Here is a 20,289-nt window from a genome sequence, read left to right as displayed (position 1 = left end):
GAAGTATGAGCCACTCCGATTCCCAGTTCTTTGTATGTCACTCATTTTTATTTCTTCTCTGGAAAACTTCAGTGTCTTCTTTGTTCTCAGTGTTCTGAAATTTAATAATATGCCCTGTGGGTCTTTTTCTTCATTTACAGTTTTGCTGCTTTGTTTCTAATTTTCAGAACTCTTTTGACCTTCCAAATGTTCCTTTTTTATGCTGTCCTGTTCCTGTTTCATGGAGGCCATCTTTTCAGTCTTGAACTCCCAACCTCAAGTGATCTGCCTGCCTCGGCCTCCCAGAGTGCTAGGATCACAGGTGTGAGCCACCACACCTGGCTGATGCCATCTTTTCTTATTTCATTGTGGATGCTGGTGGTTTTGAAATTTTCCTCTGCTCCCTGCATTAGCTCTGATTTTTTGTGTGTACTTTTTATTCTGTTTATTGTCTTTTTCATGTTAGAAAATTTCCTCAAATGTTGCGATCCCCAGCTGCTGTCATTGAGAGTAAAGCACTAAATTACAGATTAAGTGTTCTATGTCAGGTGGGAGGGTGGGGGTGAGGCTGAGCTTTTTTAGAGGCAGGCTTTACCATATGGAAATCAGGCAGGGACGCAGTCATTTTCTTAGTGAGTGCTGAGCTGTCATCATTCTAGGGGTAGGAGGGGGTGGTTTCACCTCTAAGTGTGTAGCACTTAAATATCCTTCCTATTTATTTATTTATTTATTTATTTTCCAGACAGTCTCGGTCTGTCACCCAGGCTGGAGTGCAGTGGAGCAATCTCAGCTCACTGCAACCTCTGCCTCACAGGTTCAAGTGATTCTCCCGCCTTGGCCCTCTGAGTAGCTGGGATTACAGAGTCGCACCAACACACCCAGCTAATTTTTGTATTTTTGTAGAGACGGTGTTTTGCCACGTTGTCCAGGCTGGTCTCAAACTCCCGGCCTCAAGCGATCCACCCACCTTGGCCTCCCAAAATACTAGGATTACAGGCACGAGCTACTGCATCCCCTTCCCGTTTTAGTATAAACACCTTCACCCTTAGCTGAACCTGATATCCTGGATTCTAAAAGCCTCTGTGGTTCATCTTTCCAAATAGCTCGCTCCATAGGGAAGATGAGTGGATCTTTGGGCTAGAGGTGGAGGATCCTAACTGCTTCTTTTACAGACTTTCAACCAGTCCTTTTTCCCATACTTTGGCCTTCAGAAGGACCCGTTGTCTCTAATACTTAAGCTTTGGGAGCTTCTCAATACACATTGGGGTATTTCTTGGCTTTCTCCCAGCTGTCTATCTGTCCTTTCCTTGAAAACCACTGAGCTTTCTCAGCTCTGAGGCTGTTACGGTTGTCCAGCTTCCAAAATATTGATGTTTCTCATCTGATGTTGGCTCTTCCCATTCTTTTTTTTTTTTTCTTCTTTCTTTCTTTTTAATAGACACAGGGTCTTACTATGTTTCCCAGGCTGGTCTTGAACTCCTGGGCTCAAGTGATCTTCCTGCCCTGGCCTCCCAAAGTGCTGGGATTACAGACATGAGCCAACCCACTCAGCCTCTCTTCCCATTATTTTTGTCCTTTTTTCTTTCTATTTTTATCATTTAAAAAAAGTTCTACTCTTATTTAAGGTTTTTAAATATGAATGAGTTTAAATCATTGAATGCTTTTTATGCATCCAGTGGGATGATAATATCTTTTTTGTTTCTCCTTTTAATCTCTTGTGGTGGTTTGTTTTATTCCTGGCTTCTTGTGATCAAGTCTACTTAGTCATGATTTTTTTTCCCCAAATATTTCTGGACTTGACTTGTTAATATGTCACTGAAGATATTTACATGCATGACATTTTGTCGGACTGTCCCTACCTGGAGTCAAAGTTGTTCAGCCCCACACAGTGGGGAGGGGAGGGAGTGCCTAGCTTTTTATTCCTGTGGGATTGTTCCTGCAAGTGCCTGCCATGCATTACAGAAGGATTAGGGGTCCAGGCTTTGCCCGGGGATAGGGGTCAGGAACTGCCACGTGTCAGGTGACAGCTCTGAAACAGTCTGCGGTCTGGTATCCCCACCTTCTGTATTGGGCTTCCCAGCCCTTTATCCCACCCACTTTGGCTGTCATATCCACACCTCTCTGAGACACACGCCTCCTCTGAGACTCACCTCTGTTCGTGCCGCCTCGCCTGGGGACAATGAGAGTGAGAGTGGAGGGACAGAGCCCTGAAGAACTGGCCACTGGGCCTGTCCTGTCAGCTGCCTGGAGTGCCTGATGTCTCTTGCTCTGGAGGAGCCAAGAGGAGCCCTCCTGAGAACCCCTGAGGACCCTTGTGAGAGCAGGACAGGAAGTGAGTTCCTTTTGTTTTTTTTTTTTTTTTTGAGACAAGAGTCTTGCTCAGCCGTGCAGGTTGGAGTGCAGTGGCGCAATCTTGGCTCACTGCAACCACCGTCTCTCAGGTTCAAGCGATTCTCCCATCTCAGCCTTCCAAGTAGCTGGGATTACAGGCACCTGCCATCATGCCTGGCTAAATTTTGTATTTTAGCAGAGACGAGGTTTCACCATGTTGGCCAGGTTGGTCTTAAACTCTTGACCTCAGGTGATCTGCCCACCTTGGGCTCCCAAAGTGCTAGGATTACAGGCGTGAACCACTGCTCCCAGCCAAGAAGTGAAGTCTTGAACACACATACCAGTATCTCTTATTGCTATATATTTTTCTCACTATTAATATGTTCACTGCAAAAAGTTTGGAAAACATAAACATTTAGAAAATAAATTTTACTCATTATCTCATATCTAAAGATAAGCACTAACAAAATACTTTGGAATAGCTACTGCCAGGCTTTTCTATGATATGTAACTTTTTTAAAAAAACAAAAATGGAAGACCGGGCCTGGTGGCTCATGCCTGTAATCCCAGTGCTTTGGGAGGCCGAAGCAGGTGGATCATCTGACGTCAGGAGCTCAGGACCAGCCTGGCCAACATGATGAAACCCTGTCTCTACTAAAAATACAGAAATTAGCCAGGTGTGGTGACGGGTGCCTGTAATCCCAGCTACTCAGGAGGCTGAGGCAGGAGAATCACTTTAACCTGAGAGACAGGGGTTGCAGTGAGCCGAGATTGTGCCATTGCACTCCAGCCTGGGTGACAGAGCAAGACTCCGTCTCAAAAAAAAAAAAAAAAAAAAAAAAAAAAAAAAAAAGAAAAGAAATGTACTGTTTCATAATCTGGTTTTATTTTGTTTTTTTGTTTTGTTTTGTTTTGTTTTTAGAGACAGGTCTCACTCCGTTGCCCGGGCTAGGGCGCAGTGGTGCCATCATAGCTCGCTGCAGCCTCGAACTCTCCTGGGCTCAAGCAATCCTCCTGCCGCAGCCTCCCGAGTAGCTGGAACCACAGACATGTGCCACCACACCCAGCTAATTTTTTATTTTTTGTAGAGATGAAATCTTACTGTGTTGCCCAGGCTGATCTCAAAATCCTGGCCTCAAGCGATCCTCCCACCTCAGCCTCCCAAATTCCTGGGATTGTAGTCATGAGCCCCTGTGCCTGGCCAATTCTTTTTCTAACTTTTGTTTAAATCTTTGTCAGTTTGACAGGGGAAAAAGAAGACTGGCTTTGCATTTCTTGTATTTCCACATAAGGCCAGACCATGGCTCATACTGGTTCGGCTGTCTGGGAATAGTCTTAGAATTGCTTATCCATAGCTGGGTGCGGTGGCTCATGCCTGTAATCCCAGCAATTTGGGAGGCTGAGGCGGGCAGATCATGAGATCAGGACATCGAGACCATCCTGGCCAACATGGTGAAATCCCATCTCTATTAAAGATACAAAAAAATTAGCTGGGCATGGTGGCATGCACATGTAGTCCTAGCTACTTGGGAGGCTAGGGCAGGAGAATCACTTGAACCTGGAAGGCGGAGGTTGCAGTGAGCCAAGGTCACACCACTGCATTCAAGCCTGGCAACAGAGAGACACTCCATCCAAAAAAAAAAAGAATTGCTTACCCATGCCCTGTTTCTTTTCTCTTAGCATTACTCAGTCTTTTTCTTGTTGGTGTGTAGGAACTCTTTCCTTTGGTTGTCCGCTTGTTATATAGGGAATATCCTTATGCCCTTAGGCACACTTGTGCCATAAGGAATCTCTACTCCTTATACCCCACAGTGTCCTGACGTTGTGCTGGGGACTGGGCATGCAGGGGTGCGGAAGGCATGGCCGGGCCTCACGGTCCAGTGGGAGCCCTCAGATCTTCCTCCTAGTCCTGTAGTCTTCCATTTATTAAAGAAGTAAAACCTTTTTTCAAATCTTATTGTATTAGCTGGGCGTAGTGGCTCACACCTATAATCCCAGCACTTTGGGAGGCTGAGGCGGGTGGATCATCTGAGGTCAGGAGTTTGCGACCATTCTGGGCAACACGGCGAAACCCCATCTCTACTAAAAATACAAAATCAGCGGGACATGGTGTCACATGCCTGTGATCCCAGCTACTTAAGAGTCTGAGGCAGAAGAACACTTGAACCTGGGAGGCAGAGGTTGCAGTGAGCCGAGATCACGCTACTGGGTGACAGAGCGAAACTCTGTCTCAAAAAATAAGTAGGCTGGGCATGATGGCTCACACCTGTAATCGCAGCACTTTGGGAGGCCGAGGCAGGCAGATCACTTGAGATCAGGAGTTTAGGACCAGCCTGGGCAACATGGTGAAACCCCATCTCTACTAAAACTACAAAACTTAGTTGAGCATGGTGGCACATGCCTGTAGTCCCAGCTACTCGGGAGGCTGAGGCAGGAGACTCGCTTGAACCCGGGAGGCAGAGGCTGCAGTGAGCCAAGATCGCGCCACTGCACTCCAGCCTGGGTGATAGAGCGAGACCCTATCTCAAAAAAATAAGTAAATAAACAAATCTTATTGTATTAGTTTACTGGGGCTACTATAGCAAAATATTGCAGACTGAGTAGCTTCAACAAGCTGACGTTCTCACAGTCCTGAAGGCTGGAAGTCTAAGATCAAGGTGTCAGCAGGTTCCGGGTTTCCAGAGGCCTCTCCTTGGCTTTCAGGTAGTGGCCCTTCTCCCTGTGTCCTCACCTGGCAGTCCTGTGCCCTCCCATCTCTAGTGTCTCTTGGTATGTCTAAATTTACTCCTCTTGTAACAACCCCAGTCACATTGGATTAGGGGCCACCTGAACAGCTTTATGTGCATTTAAGCACTCTTTAAAGGCGTGACTCCAAGTACAGTCACATTCTGAGGTACTGGGGGTTAGGGTACCCACGTATGAATTTTAGGGTGACAGAATTCATCCCGTCACACTTATGGAATCCCAACACTTAAAAGACTGACACACGTGACATTTTGATATGTATCAAATTGTTTTATAAGTTCAAAAGAGAACACTATCCTTAAGTTCAAAGGAGAACACTATCCTTTTCACTCGTGTCCGTGTGAAGAGACCACCAGACAGGCTTTGTGTGAGCAGCAAGGCTGTTTATTTCCCCTGGGTACAGGCGGGTTGAGTCCGAAAAGAGTCAGCGAAGGGAGATAAGGGTGGGGCTGTTTTACAAGATTCTGGTAAGTAGTGGAAAATTACAGTCAAAGGGCGTTGTCCTCTGGTGGGCAGGAGCGGGGGACACAAGGTGCTCAGTGGGGGAGCTTTTGAGCCAGGATGAGCCAGGAGAAGGAATTTCACAAGGTAATGTCATCAGTTAAGGCAGGAACAGGCCATTTCCACTTCTTTTGTGATTCTTCAGTTACTTCAGGCCATCTGGATGTGTATGTGCAGGTCACAGGGGATGTGATGGCTTAGCTTGGCCTCAGAGGCCTGACATTCCTGTCTTATATTAATAAGAAAAATAAAACAAAATAGTGGTAAAGTGTTGGGACGGCAAAAATTTTGGTGGGTGATATGGAGAGATAATGGGCGATGTTTTTCAGGGCTGCTTCAAGCGGGATTAGGGGTGATGTGGGAACCTAGAGTGGGAGAGATTAAGCTGAAGGAAGATTTTGTGGTAAGGGGCAATATTGTGGGGTTGTTAAAAGGAGCATTTGTCATATAGAACGTTTGGTGATGGCCTGGATGCGGTTTTGTATGAATTGAGAGACTAAACGGAAGACACAAGGTCTGAATAAGAGAAGGAGAAAAACAGGTATTAAAGGACTAAGAATTGGGAGGGCCCAGGATATCCAATTAGAGAGTGCCTAAGGGGGTTCAGCCTAATTAGTTGCTTGGTTAGCAAGTTTTTAGGCTCTATCTTTGAGTTTTTTTTGTTTTGTTTTGTTTTGTTTTTTAATGTTGTCATATACCAGGCCAGATTGATTTAGGTAAAAACAGCACTCTTCATTTAAAAATATACAGAGTCCCTTTTTTTTTTTTTTTTTTAGCAGTAAGTCAAGGCCTTGGTAATTTTGGAGGAAAGAGAAATGCAAAGCCAGCAATTGTTTGTTAAAGAAGGATTAAGGCCGGGCGAGGTGGCTCACGCCTGTAATCCCAACACTTTGGGAGGCCGAGGCGGGTGGATCACAAGGTCAGGAGATCAAGACCATCCTGGCTAACACGGTGAAACCCCATCTCTACTAAAAATACCAAAAAATTAGCCGGGCGTGGTAGCAGGTGCCTGTAGTCCCAGCTACTCGGGAGGCTGAGGTAGGAGAATGACATGAACCCGGGAGGCGGAGCTTGCAGTGAGCCGAGATTGCACCACTGCACTCCAGCCTGGGCAACAGAGACTCTGTCTCAAAAAAAAAAAAAAAAAAAAAAGGATTAAAAAACGGCTAGGAGGCCGGGCACAGTGGCTCAAGCCTGTAATCCCAGCACTTTGGGAGGCCGAGACGGGCGGACCACGAGGTCAGGAGATCGAGACCATCCTGGCTAACATGGTGAAACCCCGTCTCTACTAAAAATACAAAAAACTAGCCGGGCGAGGTGGCGGGCCCCTGTAGTCCCAGCTACTCCAGAGGCTGAGGCAGGAGAACAGCGTAAACCCGAGAGGTGGAGCTTGCAGTGAGCTGAGATCCGGCCACTGCACTCCAGCCCGAGCGACAGAGCGAGACTCCGTCTCAAAAAAAAAATGGCTAGGAGAGAGTGAGTGAGATTGATAGTGTGGTGGAGATAGTTGGGGCGAGGTAGAGGGTGGCATAAGAACGGGAATGAGAATAAGAGAATATAAAAGTAAAGAATAGGACTTCATCAGGGTGAAAGTATTGGAGTGTACTTTGTCACTGAAGATCTTCTATCCACTTAAAGAGAGACTTAAGGGTGGCAGTTTGAGGTAAAACCAGGCACCACTGAATACCAGGAGCCTGAGAAACGGCTTGGGTGGTTTGACTAATAAAGGCCGGTCCGTTATCAGACTGTATAGAGGTGGGAAGGCCAAACCGAGGAATTATGTCTGACAGAAGGGAAGAAATGACAGCGGTGGCCTTCTCAGACCCTGTGGGAAAGGCCTCCACCCATCCAGTGAAAGTGTCTACCCAGACCAAGAGGTATTTTAGTTTTCTGACTCAGGGCATGTGAGTAAAGTCAATTTGCCAGTCCTGGGCGGGGGCAAATCCCCGAGCTTGATGCGTAGGGAAGGGAGGGGGCCTGAACAATCCCTGAGGAGCAGTAGAATAGTAGATGGAACACTGAGATTTTTTGAGGATAGATTTTTACGATGGAAAGGAAATGAGAGGTTCTATGAGACGGGCTAGCGGCTTGTAACCTACATGGAAGAGGTTATGAAATGACGACGGAATAGAATGGGCCTGTGAGGCTGGAAGGAGATATTTTCCTTGGTCCAAGAACCATTTGCCTTGTGTGGGAAGAGATTGATAGGTGGAAGTCTGAGTAGGGGAGTAGGTGGGAGTGGCCAGATGAGAAGGAGAAAAGCTGCCATGAGGGATAGAAGTTGGAATGCTAGCTGCTTTGTTTAGCTACATTATCAGCGTATGCATTGCCCTGAGCGATGGGATCTGATGCCTTTTGATGGCTGCTTGCAGTGAATGACTCTAGCTTCCTTTGAAAGTAAAGTGGCTTTGAGAAGAGTTTTTATTAAAGAGGCATTAATGATGGAGGACACTTGCATAGTGAGGAAATTTCTTTCTGCCCACATAACAGCATGGTGGTGCAGGATATAGAAGGCGTATTTAGAACCAGTATAAATATTGACACATAGTCCTTTTGCAAGAGCAAGGGCTCAAGTTAAGGCAATGAGTTTGGCTTGTTGAGAGGTAGTGGAGCGGGGCAGAGCAGTAGCCTCAATGATAGGTGTGGAAGATATGATAGCATAGTCTGCCTTTGCTGGTGAGTGGCAATTAGGTCTGGTGGAACTGCCATCAATAAACCAAGTGTGTTCAGGGTGAGGAACAGGAAAGAAGGAAAGATGGGGAAATGGAGTGAATGTCAGGTGGATCAGAGAGCTACAGTCATGGGGGGTCAGGTATGGTATCAGGAATAATATGGGAGGCCGGATTGAAGTCCAGGCCAGGAACAATGGTAATTGTGGGAGACTCAACAAAGAGTGAGTATAGCTGAAGGATCCAGAGGGCAGAAAGTATATGCGTCAGGTGTGAGGAAGAAAATAGATTTTGGAAGTTATGAGAACTGTAGGGAGTGAGTTGAGCATAGTTTGTGATTTTGAAGGCCTCTACAAGTATTAAAGCAGCGGCAGCTGCTACATGCAGACATGAGGGCTAGACTAAAAGAGTAAGGTCAAATTGTTTGGACAGAAAGACTACAGGGTGCGGTCCTGGCTCTTGTGTAAGAATTTGGACCACAGAGTCCTGCACTCAGCTGTGTGTAATGAAAAAGATTGGGATGAGTTAGGGAGAGCTAGTGTGGGTGCAGCTTTTAGGGCTGTTTTTTAAGGAATGGAAAGGGGAGTGGGGAAATGATTTAGGATTTATGGGGTCAGCTAGGTTTATCTAGAATAGAATAATGGCTTGTGGAGGGAGGTATTGAGGATAGGAGAGTATATGGGTTTGGCACCACAGGGAGGATAGACGAAACAATTTGGTTAAGATGCAGATCCTGAACTAACCTGTAAGCCTTGTCCTGTTTTTGGACAGGTAAAATGGGGGAATTGTAAGGAGAGTTTATAGGCTTTAAAAGGCCATGCTGTAACAGGCGAGTGATAATGGGCTTTAATCCTTTTAAAGCGTGCTGTGTGATGGGATATTGGCGTTTAGTGGGGCAAGGGTGATTAAGTTTTAATGGGATGGTAAGGAGTGCATGATCAATTGCCAAGGAAGGAGTAGAGGTGTCTTATACTTGTGGATTAAGGTAGGGAGATCCAAGGGCAGCAATGAGGTGTGACTGTAGCCCAGGAATAGTCAGGGAAACAGATAATTTAGTTAAAATGTCTCGACCTGATAAGGGAGCTGGGAAGGTGGGGATAACTAAAAAGGAGTGCTTAAAAGAATGTTGTCCAAGTTGGCACCAGAGTTGGGGAGTTTTAAGAGGTTTAGAAGCCTGGCCGTCAATACCCACAACAGTTATGGAGGCAAGGGAAACAGGCCCTTGAAAGGAAGGTAATGTGGAGTGGGTAGCCTTTGTATTGATTAAGAAGGGGATGAACTTACCCTCCACTGTAAGTTACCCAAAGCGTCTGTGATGGTCTGGGAGGCTTCCAAGGTGATGGAGCAGCGTCAGTCTTAAGCCGCTAAGCCGAGAAGATCTGGGAAGGAGTCAGTCAGAGAGCCCTGGGCCAGAGTTCCAGGGGCTCTGGGAGTGGCTGCCAGGCAAGCTGGACAGTCTGATATCCAGTGGGGTCCCGTACAGATGGGACATGACTTAGGAGGAATCCCAGGCTGCAGGCATTCCTTGGCCCAGTGGCCAGATTTCTGGCACTTGAAGCAAGATCCTGGGGGAGGAAGTCCTGTAGGAATCCTTGACTGCTGCAGCTTAGGCATTTTGAAGTTCTTGTGTGCTGGAGGTGCGGCTGGGTTTTTTCTCACAGCAGAGGCAAGTAATTGTAACTCAGAAATGCGTTGCCGTCTGGCTGCCTCTACTCTATTATTGTACACCTTGAAGGTGAGGTTAATGAAGTCCTGTTGTGGGGTTTGAGGGCCGGAATCTAATTTTTGGAGCTTTATTTAATGTCGGGAGCGAATTAGGTAATAAAATGCATATTGAGAATAAGACGGCCTTCTTTTTGACTTTTCAGGGTCTAGGGCTGTAAACCGTCTCAGGGTTGCTGCCAAACGAGCCATGAACTGGGCTGGGTTTTTATATTTGATGAAAAAGAGCCTAGGCCAGGTGTGGTGGCTCACGCCTGTAATCCTAGCACTTTGGGAGGCTGAGGCAGGTGGATCACGAGGTCGGGAGATCAAGACCATCCTGGCTAACATGGTGAAACCCCGTCTCTACTAAAAAAAAAAAATACAAAAAAATTAGCTAGGCGTGGTGGTGGGCGCCTGTAGTCCCAGCTACTCGGGAGGCTGAGGTAGGAGAATGACATGACCCTGGGAGGCGGAGCTTGCAGTGAGTAGAGACCGTGCGCCACTGCACTCCAGCCTGGGCGACAGAGCGAGACTCCGTCTCAAAAAGAAAAGGCCGGGCGCGGTGGCTCAAGCCTGTAATCCCAGCACTTTGGGAGGCCGAGGCGGGTGGATCACGAGGTCAGGAGATCGAGACCATCCTGGCTAACATGGTGAAACCCCGTCTCTACTAAAAATACAAAAAAAATTAGCCGGGCGTGGTGGCGGGCGCCTGTAGTCCCAGCTACTCGGAGGCTGAGGCAGGAGAATGGCGTGAACCTGGGAGGCGGAGCTTGCAGTGAGCCGAGATCGCGCCACTGCACTCCAGCCTAGGTGACACAGAGCGAGACTCCGTCTCAAAAAAAAAAGAAAAGAAAAGAAAAAGAGCCTAAACGCTAGCCAATTTGAGAGAGATTGGATAAAGAAAAAGGAGCATTAACCTTGACTATGCCTTCAGCTCCAGCCACCTTTTAAGAGGAAATTGCTGGGCAGGTCGGGGAGGGCTAGTTGCTAGTTGCAGAACGAAGCTGTAAGCCAGACCAGGTGTGAGGAGGGGAGGTGATAGAAAGATTATAGAGTAGGGGAGCAGAGGCTGAGAAAGAATTGGGACCTGGCTCGGCCTGGTGAGGAGCAGCCTGGGGAGGAGGGGAGAGGTCAGATGGGTCTGTAGAAAAGGAAGATTGGAAAGACTCAGCAATACTTGGGGTTGGGACTAAGGGGACAGGCGAGAGGGAAAGAAGGAGGATTTGGGACGAGTTGCATTGGGAACAGAGACTAGGGAGGGACCCATGTGTAAAAGAATGCCTGGACATCAGGCACCTCAGACTGTTTTCCCATTTTATGACAAGAATTATCTAGATCTTGTGGGATGGAGAAATTGAAAGTGCCATTTTCTGGCTATTTGGAACGATTGTCGAGTTTGTATTGGGGTCAGGCGGCATTGTGGAAGAAAATAAGGCGTTTAGATTTTAGGTCAGGTGTGAGTTGAAGACGTTTTAAGTTCTTGAGAACACAGGCTAAGGGAGAAGAAGGAGGAATGGAGGGTGGAAGGTTGCCCATAGTGAAGGAGGCAAGTCCAGAGAAAAGAGAGGGTGGAGACACAGAGAGAAGGGGTGGGGGGTGCTTGCCCCCCAGAAAAGCAGTACTTGCTGCTAAGGGTGAAGGACCAAGGCAGGTGTCCCCACATGATCAGACACCTCTGAAACGTGGGTGAATAATCAAGCAGGCGTCCCCACATGATTAAACATCAGGGGAAGACTGTCTTCCCGAGTCCGTGACCGGCGCCAGAGTTTTGGGTTCACAGATAAAACGCGTCTCCTGTCTGTACCAGAAAAGCAAAGGAACTGAAATTAAGAGAAAGGAGAGATTGAAAGATAGCGCCAAGATTGAAAGGAGAAAGAGGTTGAGGAATAGTGAGAGAGGTTGGAGAAAAGAGTAAAAAGAGGCTGCTTATCCGATTTAAAATTGGTGAGATGCTCCTGGGGCTGGTTGTTCTGAGGACCAGAGGTCGTAGGTGGATCTTTCTCACGGAGCAAAGAGCAGGAGGGCGGGATTGATCTCCCAAGGGAGGTCCCCCGATCCGAGTCACGGCACCAAATTTCACTCGCGTCTGGGTGAAGAGACCACCAAACAGGCTTTGTGTGAGCAGCAAGTCTCTTAATTTCACCTGGGTACAGGCGGGCTGAGTCTGAAAAGAGTCAGCGAAGGGAGATAAGAGTGGGGCTGATTCGGGTAGGTAGTGGAAAATTACAGTCAAAGGGTGTTGTTCTCTTGCAGGCAGGGGTGGGGGACACAAGGTGCTCAGTGGGGGAGCTTTTGAGCCAGGATGAGCCAGGAGAAGGAATTTCACAAGGTAATGTCATCAGTTAAGGCAGGAACAGGCCATTTTCACTTCTTTTGTGATTCTTCAGCTACTTCAGGCCATCTGGATGTGTACGTGCAGGTCACAGGGGATATGATGGCTTAGCTTGGGCTCAGAGGCCTGACAGTTCAAATAGCCCTGTGATGTGGAGATGATGGTTCCTTTTTCTCTTTCATTGATAAGGAATCTTGTGGCAAAGAAAAGCTGAGTAACTTGTGCTTGATCAGAGTGTCAGAGAAGATATTTGCACCAAACACCTGGCTCAGAAGCCCCACCCCAACACTGCTGCTATGGTTTCAGTGTGTCCCCCACATTTCTCTTTCTCTTTTTTTTTTTTTTTTTTAAAGATAGAGTCTGGCTCTGTCACCCAGGCTGGAGTGCAGTGGTACGATCTTGGCTCACTGCAACGTACCTCCCAGGTTCAAGCAGTTCTCCTGCCTCAGCCTCCTGAGTAGCTGGGATTACAGGTCCCACCACCACGCCTGGATAATTTTTGTATTTTTAGTAGAGACAAAATACAGGCTGGTCTCGAACTCCTGACCTCAGTTGATTCACCTTCCTCAGCCTCCCAAAGTCCTGGGATTACAGACGTGAGCCAACTTGCCCAACCTCTTTCTCTTTTTTTAAATTGACACAGAGTCTTGCTCTGTCACCCAGGCTGGAGTGCAGTGGCAGGTCGCCACTTGGTTCACTGCAGCCTCTGCCTCCCAGGTTCAAGCAATTCTGGTGCCTCAGCCTCCCAAGTAGCTGGAATTACAGGCTCCTGCCACCACATGCAGCTAATTTTTGTACTTTTAGTAGAGGTGGGGTTTCGCCATGTTGGCCAGGCCGGTCTCAAACTCGTGATATCAAGTGATCTGCCTGCCTCGGCTTCCCAAAGTGCTGAGATTACAGGTGTGACCCACTGCACCCAGCCCTCTTTTTTTCAGACAGGGTCTTGCTCTGTTGCCCAGGCTGGAGTGCAGTGTGGTGATCATGGCTTGCTGCAGCCTCCACCTCCTAGGCTCAAGCAATCCTCCCATCTCAGCCTCCTGAGTAGCTGGAACCACGCCTGGCTAATTTTTTTGATTTTTAGTAGAGGCAGGGTCTCACTCTGTTGCCCAGGCTGGTCTCAAACTCCTAGCCTCAAGCAACCTCCCCATCTTGGCCTCCCAAAGGGCTGGGATTACAGGCATGAGCCACTGCACCTGACCCAGCCTCCAAAACTGTAAGAAGTAATTTATTTTCCTTATAAATTACCCTTTCTGTGGTAATCTGTGACAGCAACAGAAAACAGACTAAACAGACCAAGACGATGACATTGGAGCCACCACCAACACTGGGGCCAGGTCCCCTCACGACCCCCATGGCAGGCTCAGGAAAGGGTGGCTGGTATCTTCCCATTTTTCCCATATAAAAATCTGCTGGAGGGCCAGGCGCAGTGGCTCACGCCTGTAATACCAACACTTTGGGAGGCCAAGGTGGGCCGATCATCTGAGGTCAGGAGTTCAAGACTGGCCTGGCAAACATGGTGAAACCCAGTCTCTACTAAAAAAATGCAAATATTAGCCAGGCGTGGTGGCACGTGCCTATAATCCCAGCTACTCAGGAGGCTGAGGCAGGAGAATCGCTTGAACTCAGGAGGTGGAGGTTGCAGTGAGCTGAGATTGTACCACTGCACTCTAGCCTGGGCAAGAAGAGTGAAAATCCATCTCAAAAAAAAAAAAAAAAATCTGCTGTAGGTAATTTTTTGTTTTGTTTTGTTTGTTTCACCGTGTTAGCCAGGATGGTCTCGATCTCCTGACCTCATGGTCCACCCGCCTCGGCCTCCCAAAGTGCTGGGATTACAGGTGTGAGCCACCGCGCCCAGCTGGAGGTGATGTTTTACAGTAAGCACAGATTACTGTGTAACCAGGAATAACATTTATTTCTAAATGTTCCACAAATAATATAGGCTGTGACTGGGGGAATATGCCAGGGCACCAGTAGCCCATGAGGGCAAGAGGAGCTCAGTAGAGAACGGTTTCTGCTCAGCTCCTGGGCTGGGCCCTGAGGTGTTGTCGTTGAGATGGGAATGGGCTGTGCAAAGAAAGCACCCCAGGCTCCTGTACCAAGACTGTACAGACCCAGACTGGTTGTATCTGCAAATTGAAGGCCTATAGGAATGTAGGTGGGTCCAAAGGTGGTCTCCAGAGTGCCTGGAGTTGGGGCCAGGAGCCAAGCAGGGCACGGATCAGATTGTTGCAGGGACATAGTTCATCCCATTACTTACTTATGGAATCCCATCGCTTAAGACTGATGAACATGGCATTTTGTCCTGAGACAGACCAACTGAGCACAGCAAATGCCAGCAGGAAGCCAGTAAAACGGGCCTCGCGTCAGACAGGTTCACCTCAGATGATTTTAGACCTCCTTGTTGCCAGTGTGGGGAGGTGGGTTTAACTATCCAAATTGGAAACAGAACCTGAGATAAAGAATTTAACAAAAAAAATGCATACAGCATCAATCATTTGAAACATAAGTAAATCTACAGAAAACATATCACATTCTGGGTAAACCCCTTCCCTGCAAAAAGAACAATGCTAAGATTCAAGATCCAGGCAGTTAAAATCTGGAATATAATGGTTGTGGAACTCTGGAATTTTCCTGAGTTCTGGACAAGGACCGGAAGCTCCCGAAGGTGCTAAGGCAGGGTGGGGAGGACAGGACACACACATAGAAGCAGCGCACACAAACCCCAGGAACACACCAGGGCCAGGGCGCCCGGGGGTACAGGATAGACGTGGCTCATCTTCCCCAGAAGCCTGTTTTGCTCAGGATTAGTGAAAAGTAGGAAGTTGTAAGTGCTCACCATTAGTTTACTAACAGCTTTGCTTTGCAGAGTGGAGGAGGGAGGAAGCTACCTTAACAGCACATGCTGAACTCGAGCCCGATCCTAATTTCAAAAAGTTTAAACCATGAATACATATACATCCTAGGATTAAGAAAAGTAATTTGAAACATTTTAATATTAAAACAGACATGGGTGAAGATAGAGAGTAGAATGGCGGTTGCCAGGGCAGCGGGGGATGGGGAGTTGTTTAATGAGGACAGCTTCAGTTTGGGGAGGTGAAAAAGTTCAGGAGATGGATGGTGATGACCGTTTCACAACAATGTGGATATACTTAATGCCCTTGAACTCAACACTTACCATAGTTAAAATGGTAAATTTTATGTCATTAAATTTTTTTTTTTTTTTTTTTTTTGAGTCAGGATCTTGCTCTGTCACCCAGGCTGGAGTGCAGTGGTGCGATCATGGCTCACTGCAGCCTCGACCTCCCGGGGTCAAACCATCCTTCGGCCTCAGCCTCCTGAGTAGCCGGGACTACAGCAGTGTGCTGCCACACCTGGTTAATATTTGTATTTTTTGTAGAGACAGGGTCTCACTATGTTACACAGGCTGGTCTCAAACTCCTGGGCTTGAGTGATCTGCCCTCCTCAGCCTCCCAAAGTGCTAAGACTACAGCTGCGAGCAGCCATGCCTGGCCGTGAATCTTTTATCACAATTTTTTAAAAAAAAAAAATGTATGAAGGCATAGGAAATAATTTTCTATAATTTTAAGATGTAAAAGATGAGATTTTCAGTCCATTCTGCACAGGATCACATTCCCTCTTCCCATATTAGTGGGAAAGTTGGAGAATCCACAGTTTAAGGAGGCCTCAGAATCTTTTGCACAGAGCAGTCCTTTTAGCCACAAATTACTTAGTAGTTCCTGGAGTTTATTTATAACTCTGAACAACACCTTCCCCACACCACCATTTTTGCTAACAATGAGATCAGGAGTCTCAACTGCAAGGAAAAGAAGAATGGAATGGAGTGGGTGGGTCTAGGCGGGGTTGGGGCTGGGGGAGGCCTTCAGCTCCTGTCACCAGGAGGCCCAGAGGGGAAGGGAGAGAGAGGCAGATGGCTTGGGGCTCTGACAGAAGGGCAGGGTCCTCTTGAGGTTGCTGTAAGCATCAAAGGGGCTCATGTGTGTCGGAGGCAGGTCACAAGCTTTGCCCACCACACATCAGAGGCAAGAGGACTGGGATGAGTGTGTACTAGGTAGCCCTGGCTTTATGTTAGTATCTCAAGCCTCATCACAAGCATCCTCATTTTACAGAGGACCACCCAGCGGCTCTGAAAGGTTGGGTAACTTGTCTAAGGTCATGTGGCTCACAAGTCATGGAGCCAGAATTTGCATATGGGGTAGCCTGGCCCCATCTCAGCCCTGGAGAGGCACTGAGCCCTGGTGTGCCTTCCCAAACAGGCAGCTGAGGGCTCCCAGGAAGACGCTGTTGGGCCGCTCAGCCCTCTGACTCACACCTCAGAGCAGCTTGGGGCCCTCCCATCCTCTCTAGGGTTCCCCGCCCAGCCCCATCCTGGGCCCCAGTGTGTCCCCGAAGCACCAGCCAAGGAACAGCTGCCCAGTGTACCTTCTCTGTTCCGCCCACTCACCACTCTCCATTTTCCTGTGTGCTCTTTAGGATTCAAGAAGGGTAAGATTAGCAACCTTCAGCCTGGAAGTTGCCCCTGGCTTCTCTCTGGGCTGCTGACTGACTGGTACTAACCTTGAGGGGCAGAAGATGGGTTTTCTGTGACACTTCTGGGACACGCAGTGGCCTGATGGCCTGGGTTCACTGTGGCTCTTGCTGATTTTTGGCAGTGAGCACGGGGAGGCAGTTTCACTGAGCTGACCTACTGTGTGCTGGGCTGTCATAGTGCAATGCTGAGTAAGACGAGCTCCTGGCCTGCACCAGGTTCACCATCTAATACAGGAAAGTGACAAGGAGGCAAGCCATTAGGAGGTAGCACATGAGTGCTGGCACGTACCAGCAGTCCCAGCTACTTTGGAGGCTGAGGTGGGAGCATCGCTTGAGCCCAGGGGTTCAAGGCCAGCCCGGACAACGTAGTGAGATCCTGTCTCTTAAAAAATAAAAAAGAGAGGCTGGGTGCGGTGGCTTATGCCTGTAATCCTAGCACTTTGGGAGGCCAAGGCGGGTGGATCACCTGAGGTCAGGAGTTCAAGACCAGCCTGGTCAATATGGTGAATCCCCATCGCTACTAAAATGGGCATGATGGCAGGTGCCTGTAATCCCAGCTACTCAGGAGGCTGAGATGGGAGAATTCCTCGAACCTGGGAGACGGTGGTTGCAGTGAGCCAAGATTGTGGCACTGCACTCCAGCCTGGGCAGCTGAGCAAGACTCCGTCTCAAAAATAAAAATAAAAAAGAGGCAACTTTATTCTGTGAAAGTTGTGGAAACCAAGGGGAGAGAGGAGCACCTAGTTCACCTTGGAGAGGGTCAGCCCAGTGTCCGTAAAAAAAGCAACCTTTAGCTCAGATCTGAAGGATGGAGGAGGTGGCAGCAATGGGACAATCATCAGTCCAGTGCTGGCTTTCTGAGTCCCAGGGCTTGTCTTTGTTGACCTACACCATTTTCTCAGGGAAGAAGAATTCAGCGTACACGAAATTCACGTATACCACTCTGCTCCTAACCTGCCTCAGAGGGAACATGTGCTTCTTGACGTTGTGAGCGATATGTACTTTCTAGTATAGTCTTTTTTTTTTTTTTTTTTTTACTTGGCATGATTTCATATTTACATTTTCCTGCATAATGACATTTTCTATACACTTGTCATTTTTAATAGCACTATAATTTTCCGTCACGTCGACATCCTATAATTTGCCTTGTTATTTCTCGGTTGCTGAGCGTTTGGGGAGTTTCCGGTTTTTCTTCACAAATGGCACCGTGTTATCTTTAGATAAGTTCATTTTTCCCCTTTATATTCTCGGATTTATTTCCCAGCGAAATCACCCATTGGAGCAGGAGCGGTGGTGCTGCTCTTGTTACATAGCGCCAAACGACATTTCAGAAAGAACAAGCTGATGCGGGCTGTGCCGGCATCGCTGCCCCTCCACCACGTCCGACCCTGGGGCTTAAAATATTTAAACTTTTTTTTTCCAAGTTAAAAAATCTTGGCCGGGTGCAGTGGCTCACACCACTAATTCTACACTTTGGGAGGCTGAAGTGGATAGGTACTTGAGGCCAGGAGCTCCAGACCAGCCTGGGCCAACATGGCAAAACCCATCCCTACTAACAATATGAAAATTACCTGTGCCTGGTGGTGCATGCCTGTAGTCCCAGCTTCTCAGGAGCCTGAGGCAGGAGAATCGCTTGAACCTGGGAGGCGGAGGCTGCAGTGAGCCAGGATCGTGCCACTGCACTCCAGCCTGGGTGACAGAGCAAGGCTCTGTCTCAAAAAAAAAAAAAGAAAAGAAAAAATCTTAAATATATACTTTAAAACATTGTCTTTTTTGCTTTAATTCATTGTTAAAAATAATGTGACACTGAGGGTAAATATTTAAAAGAAAAAAAAAGTCTCCTCTAGTACCTCTCCAACATACTTTGGTTTTTGTTGTTCCTGCACGTCTGCATGCATTATTATTATTATTATTATTATTTTTTTTTTTTTTTTTTTTTTGAGATGGAGTTTCCCTCTTGTCAGCCCAGGCTGGAGTGCAGTGGCACAATCTTGGCTTACTGCAACCTCTGCCTCCTGGGCTCAAGCGATTCTCCTGTTTCAGCCTCCCAAGTAGCTGGGATTACAGGCACCTGCCACCATGCCCAGCTTTTTTTTTTTTTTTTTTTAAATAGAAACGGGGTTTCATTTTGTTGGACAGGCCTGTCTCGAACTCCTGGCCTCAGGTAATCCGCTAGCCTCGGCCTCCCAATGTGCTGGGGTTACAGGCATGAGCCACCGTGCCTGACCACCTCCCTCATTTTCTGAGCTTCCTTGTTTCTTTGCCCACTCAACGCCCATTGAGCATCGCTTAGTAGTGTTTGGCGTTCACATCCCTTTGGCTGAGACAGGGTCACCCCCATTCTGGCCCCCAGCCCTGAGCACAGCGCCTGGCACCCGGCAGGCATCCAATCCAGCTTTCAAGGTGGTTTTGTTCTGCGAGCACTGGCTTGAGCGGATCCTTCTGGATTGGCCAGGTGGGACCCTGTGGAACCCATACGCCCCAGGTGAGCCACACCAGTGTCCAGGGGAGTGACCATCTTACTTTTCTCCCTCAGGACTTCCTGGGCAGATACCCAGTCTCCAGGCACTCCTGGGTGGGGGCCTGGCGAGGCCCCCAGGGCTGGCACTGGATCGACGAGGCCCCTCTGCCGCCCCGGCTGTGAGTGACCATGGGCTTTTCTCCCTCCTCTGCTGTTCTGGATCCTCCATTTGTCCAGGGTCCACCTCCTTGCTGCTCCCCTAACCTGGAATGCCACTCGGAAAGCAACCCACGCCCATCCTCGCGGCCTGGTGCCTGATGAGTCCCTGTCACTTCACTCCTTATTTGGATTCCCAGCACGTTCACCCAAGCAGGGTTGTCACCCCCGTTTTACAGATGCGGGTTCAGCTGCCCAGGGAGGTTTGGGGATTCATCCAGTGCCACGTGGCTGATCAGTGCAGTGACTCACTCAGTGCGCAGGCCGGTAGAGGTGACAGGCACACAGGCTAGAGGGTCTGTCTGGGAAGTGAGGCCCCGGCACCCTAAACACCTCTCCTCTTTCCCCTCCCACCCTTCCCCAGACTCCCTGAGGACGGCAAGGACAACCCGGATATCAACTGCGGGGCCCTGGAGGAAGGCACTCTGGTGGCTGCAAACTGCAGCACTCCAAGACCCTGGGTCTGTGCCAAGGGGACCCAGTGATCTGGGCTCTGCCTGTCCTCAGCCTGCCAGGCGGATGCAGCACCCCTACAGGGGAGGCCAGTTGAGAGCTTGGGCAGCCTCTTCCTGGACCCAGGCATCCAGGTCTCCCTGCTCTGTTCAAGGGGGCACACACGAGCGAGTCTAGGAGCTGGACTTCAACCCAGGAAGATGCATCCGAGGGAAAGGAGATTTTCTGTGGCCTCAGGCCTGAGTGCCAATATTAGTCTCCAGCTTCTGTGGATGATTCGTTTGATGACATTGGGATGGTTGTTTAGCATTTCTGTGCCTTGGTTTCATTAAAATGACAATTTCTCCCTA

At 48.4% G+C, this 20,289-nt stretch overlaps 1 protein-coding gene across 3 annotated transcripts in view; it reads left to right on the top strand.

Annotated features, from left to right (window-relative positions):
* Positions 1-20,289, top strand: part of KLRG2 (killer cell lectin like receptor G2) — a 28,016-nt gene extending 7,727 nt beyond the window's left edge. For all 3 annotated transcript variants that reach the window (XM_074036123.1, XM_074036122.1, XM_005550917.5), the window contains 2 exons: positions 19,346-19,449; positions 19,851-20,289. In XM_074036123.1, the coding sequence (XP_073892224.1) occupies positions 19,346-19,449; positions 19,851-19,859 (113 nt within the window). In that variant the 3' untranslated portion in view covers positions 19,860-20,289. The remainder of the gene's footprint in view (positions 1-19,345; positions 19,450-19,850) is intronic.

This window comes from Macaca fascicularis, chromosome 3 (genome assembly GCF_037993035.2).
Source record: "Macaca fascicularis isolate 582-1 chromosome 3, T2T-MFA8v1.1".
Lineage (NCBI taxonomy): Eukaryota > Metazoa > Chordata > Mammalia > Primates > Cercopithecidae > Macaca > Macaca fascicularis.
The sequence above is the reverse complement of the archived record's forward strand: the minus strand, read 5'-3'. Positions and strand labels throughout refer to the sequence as shown.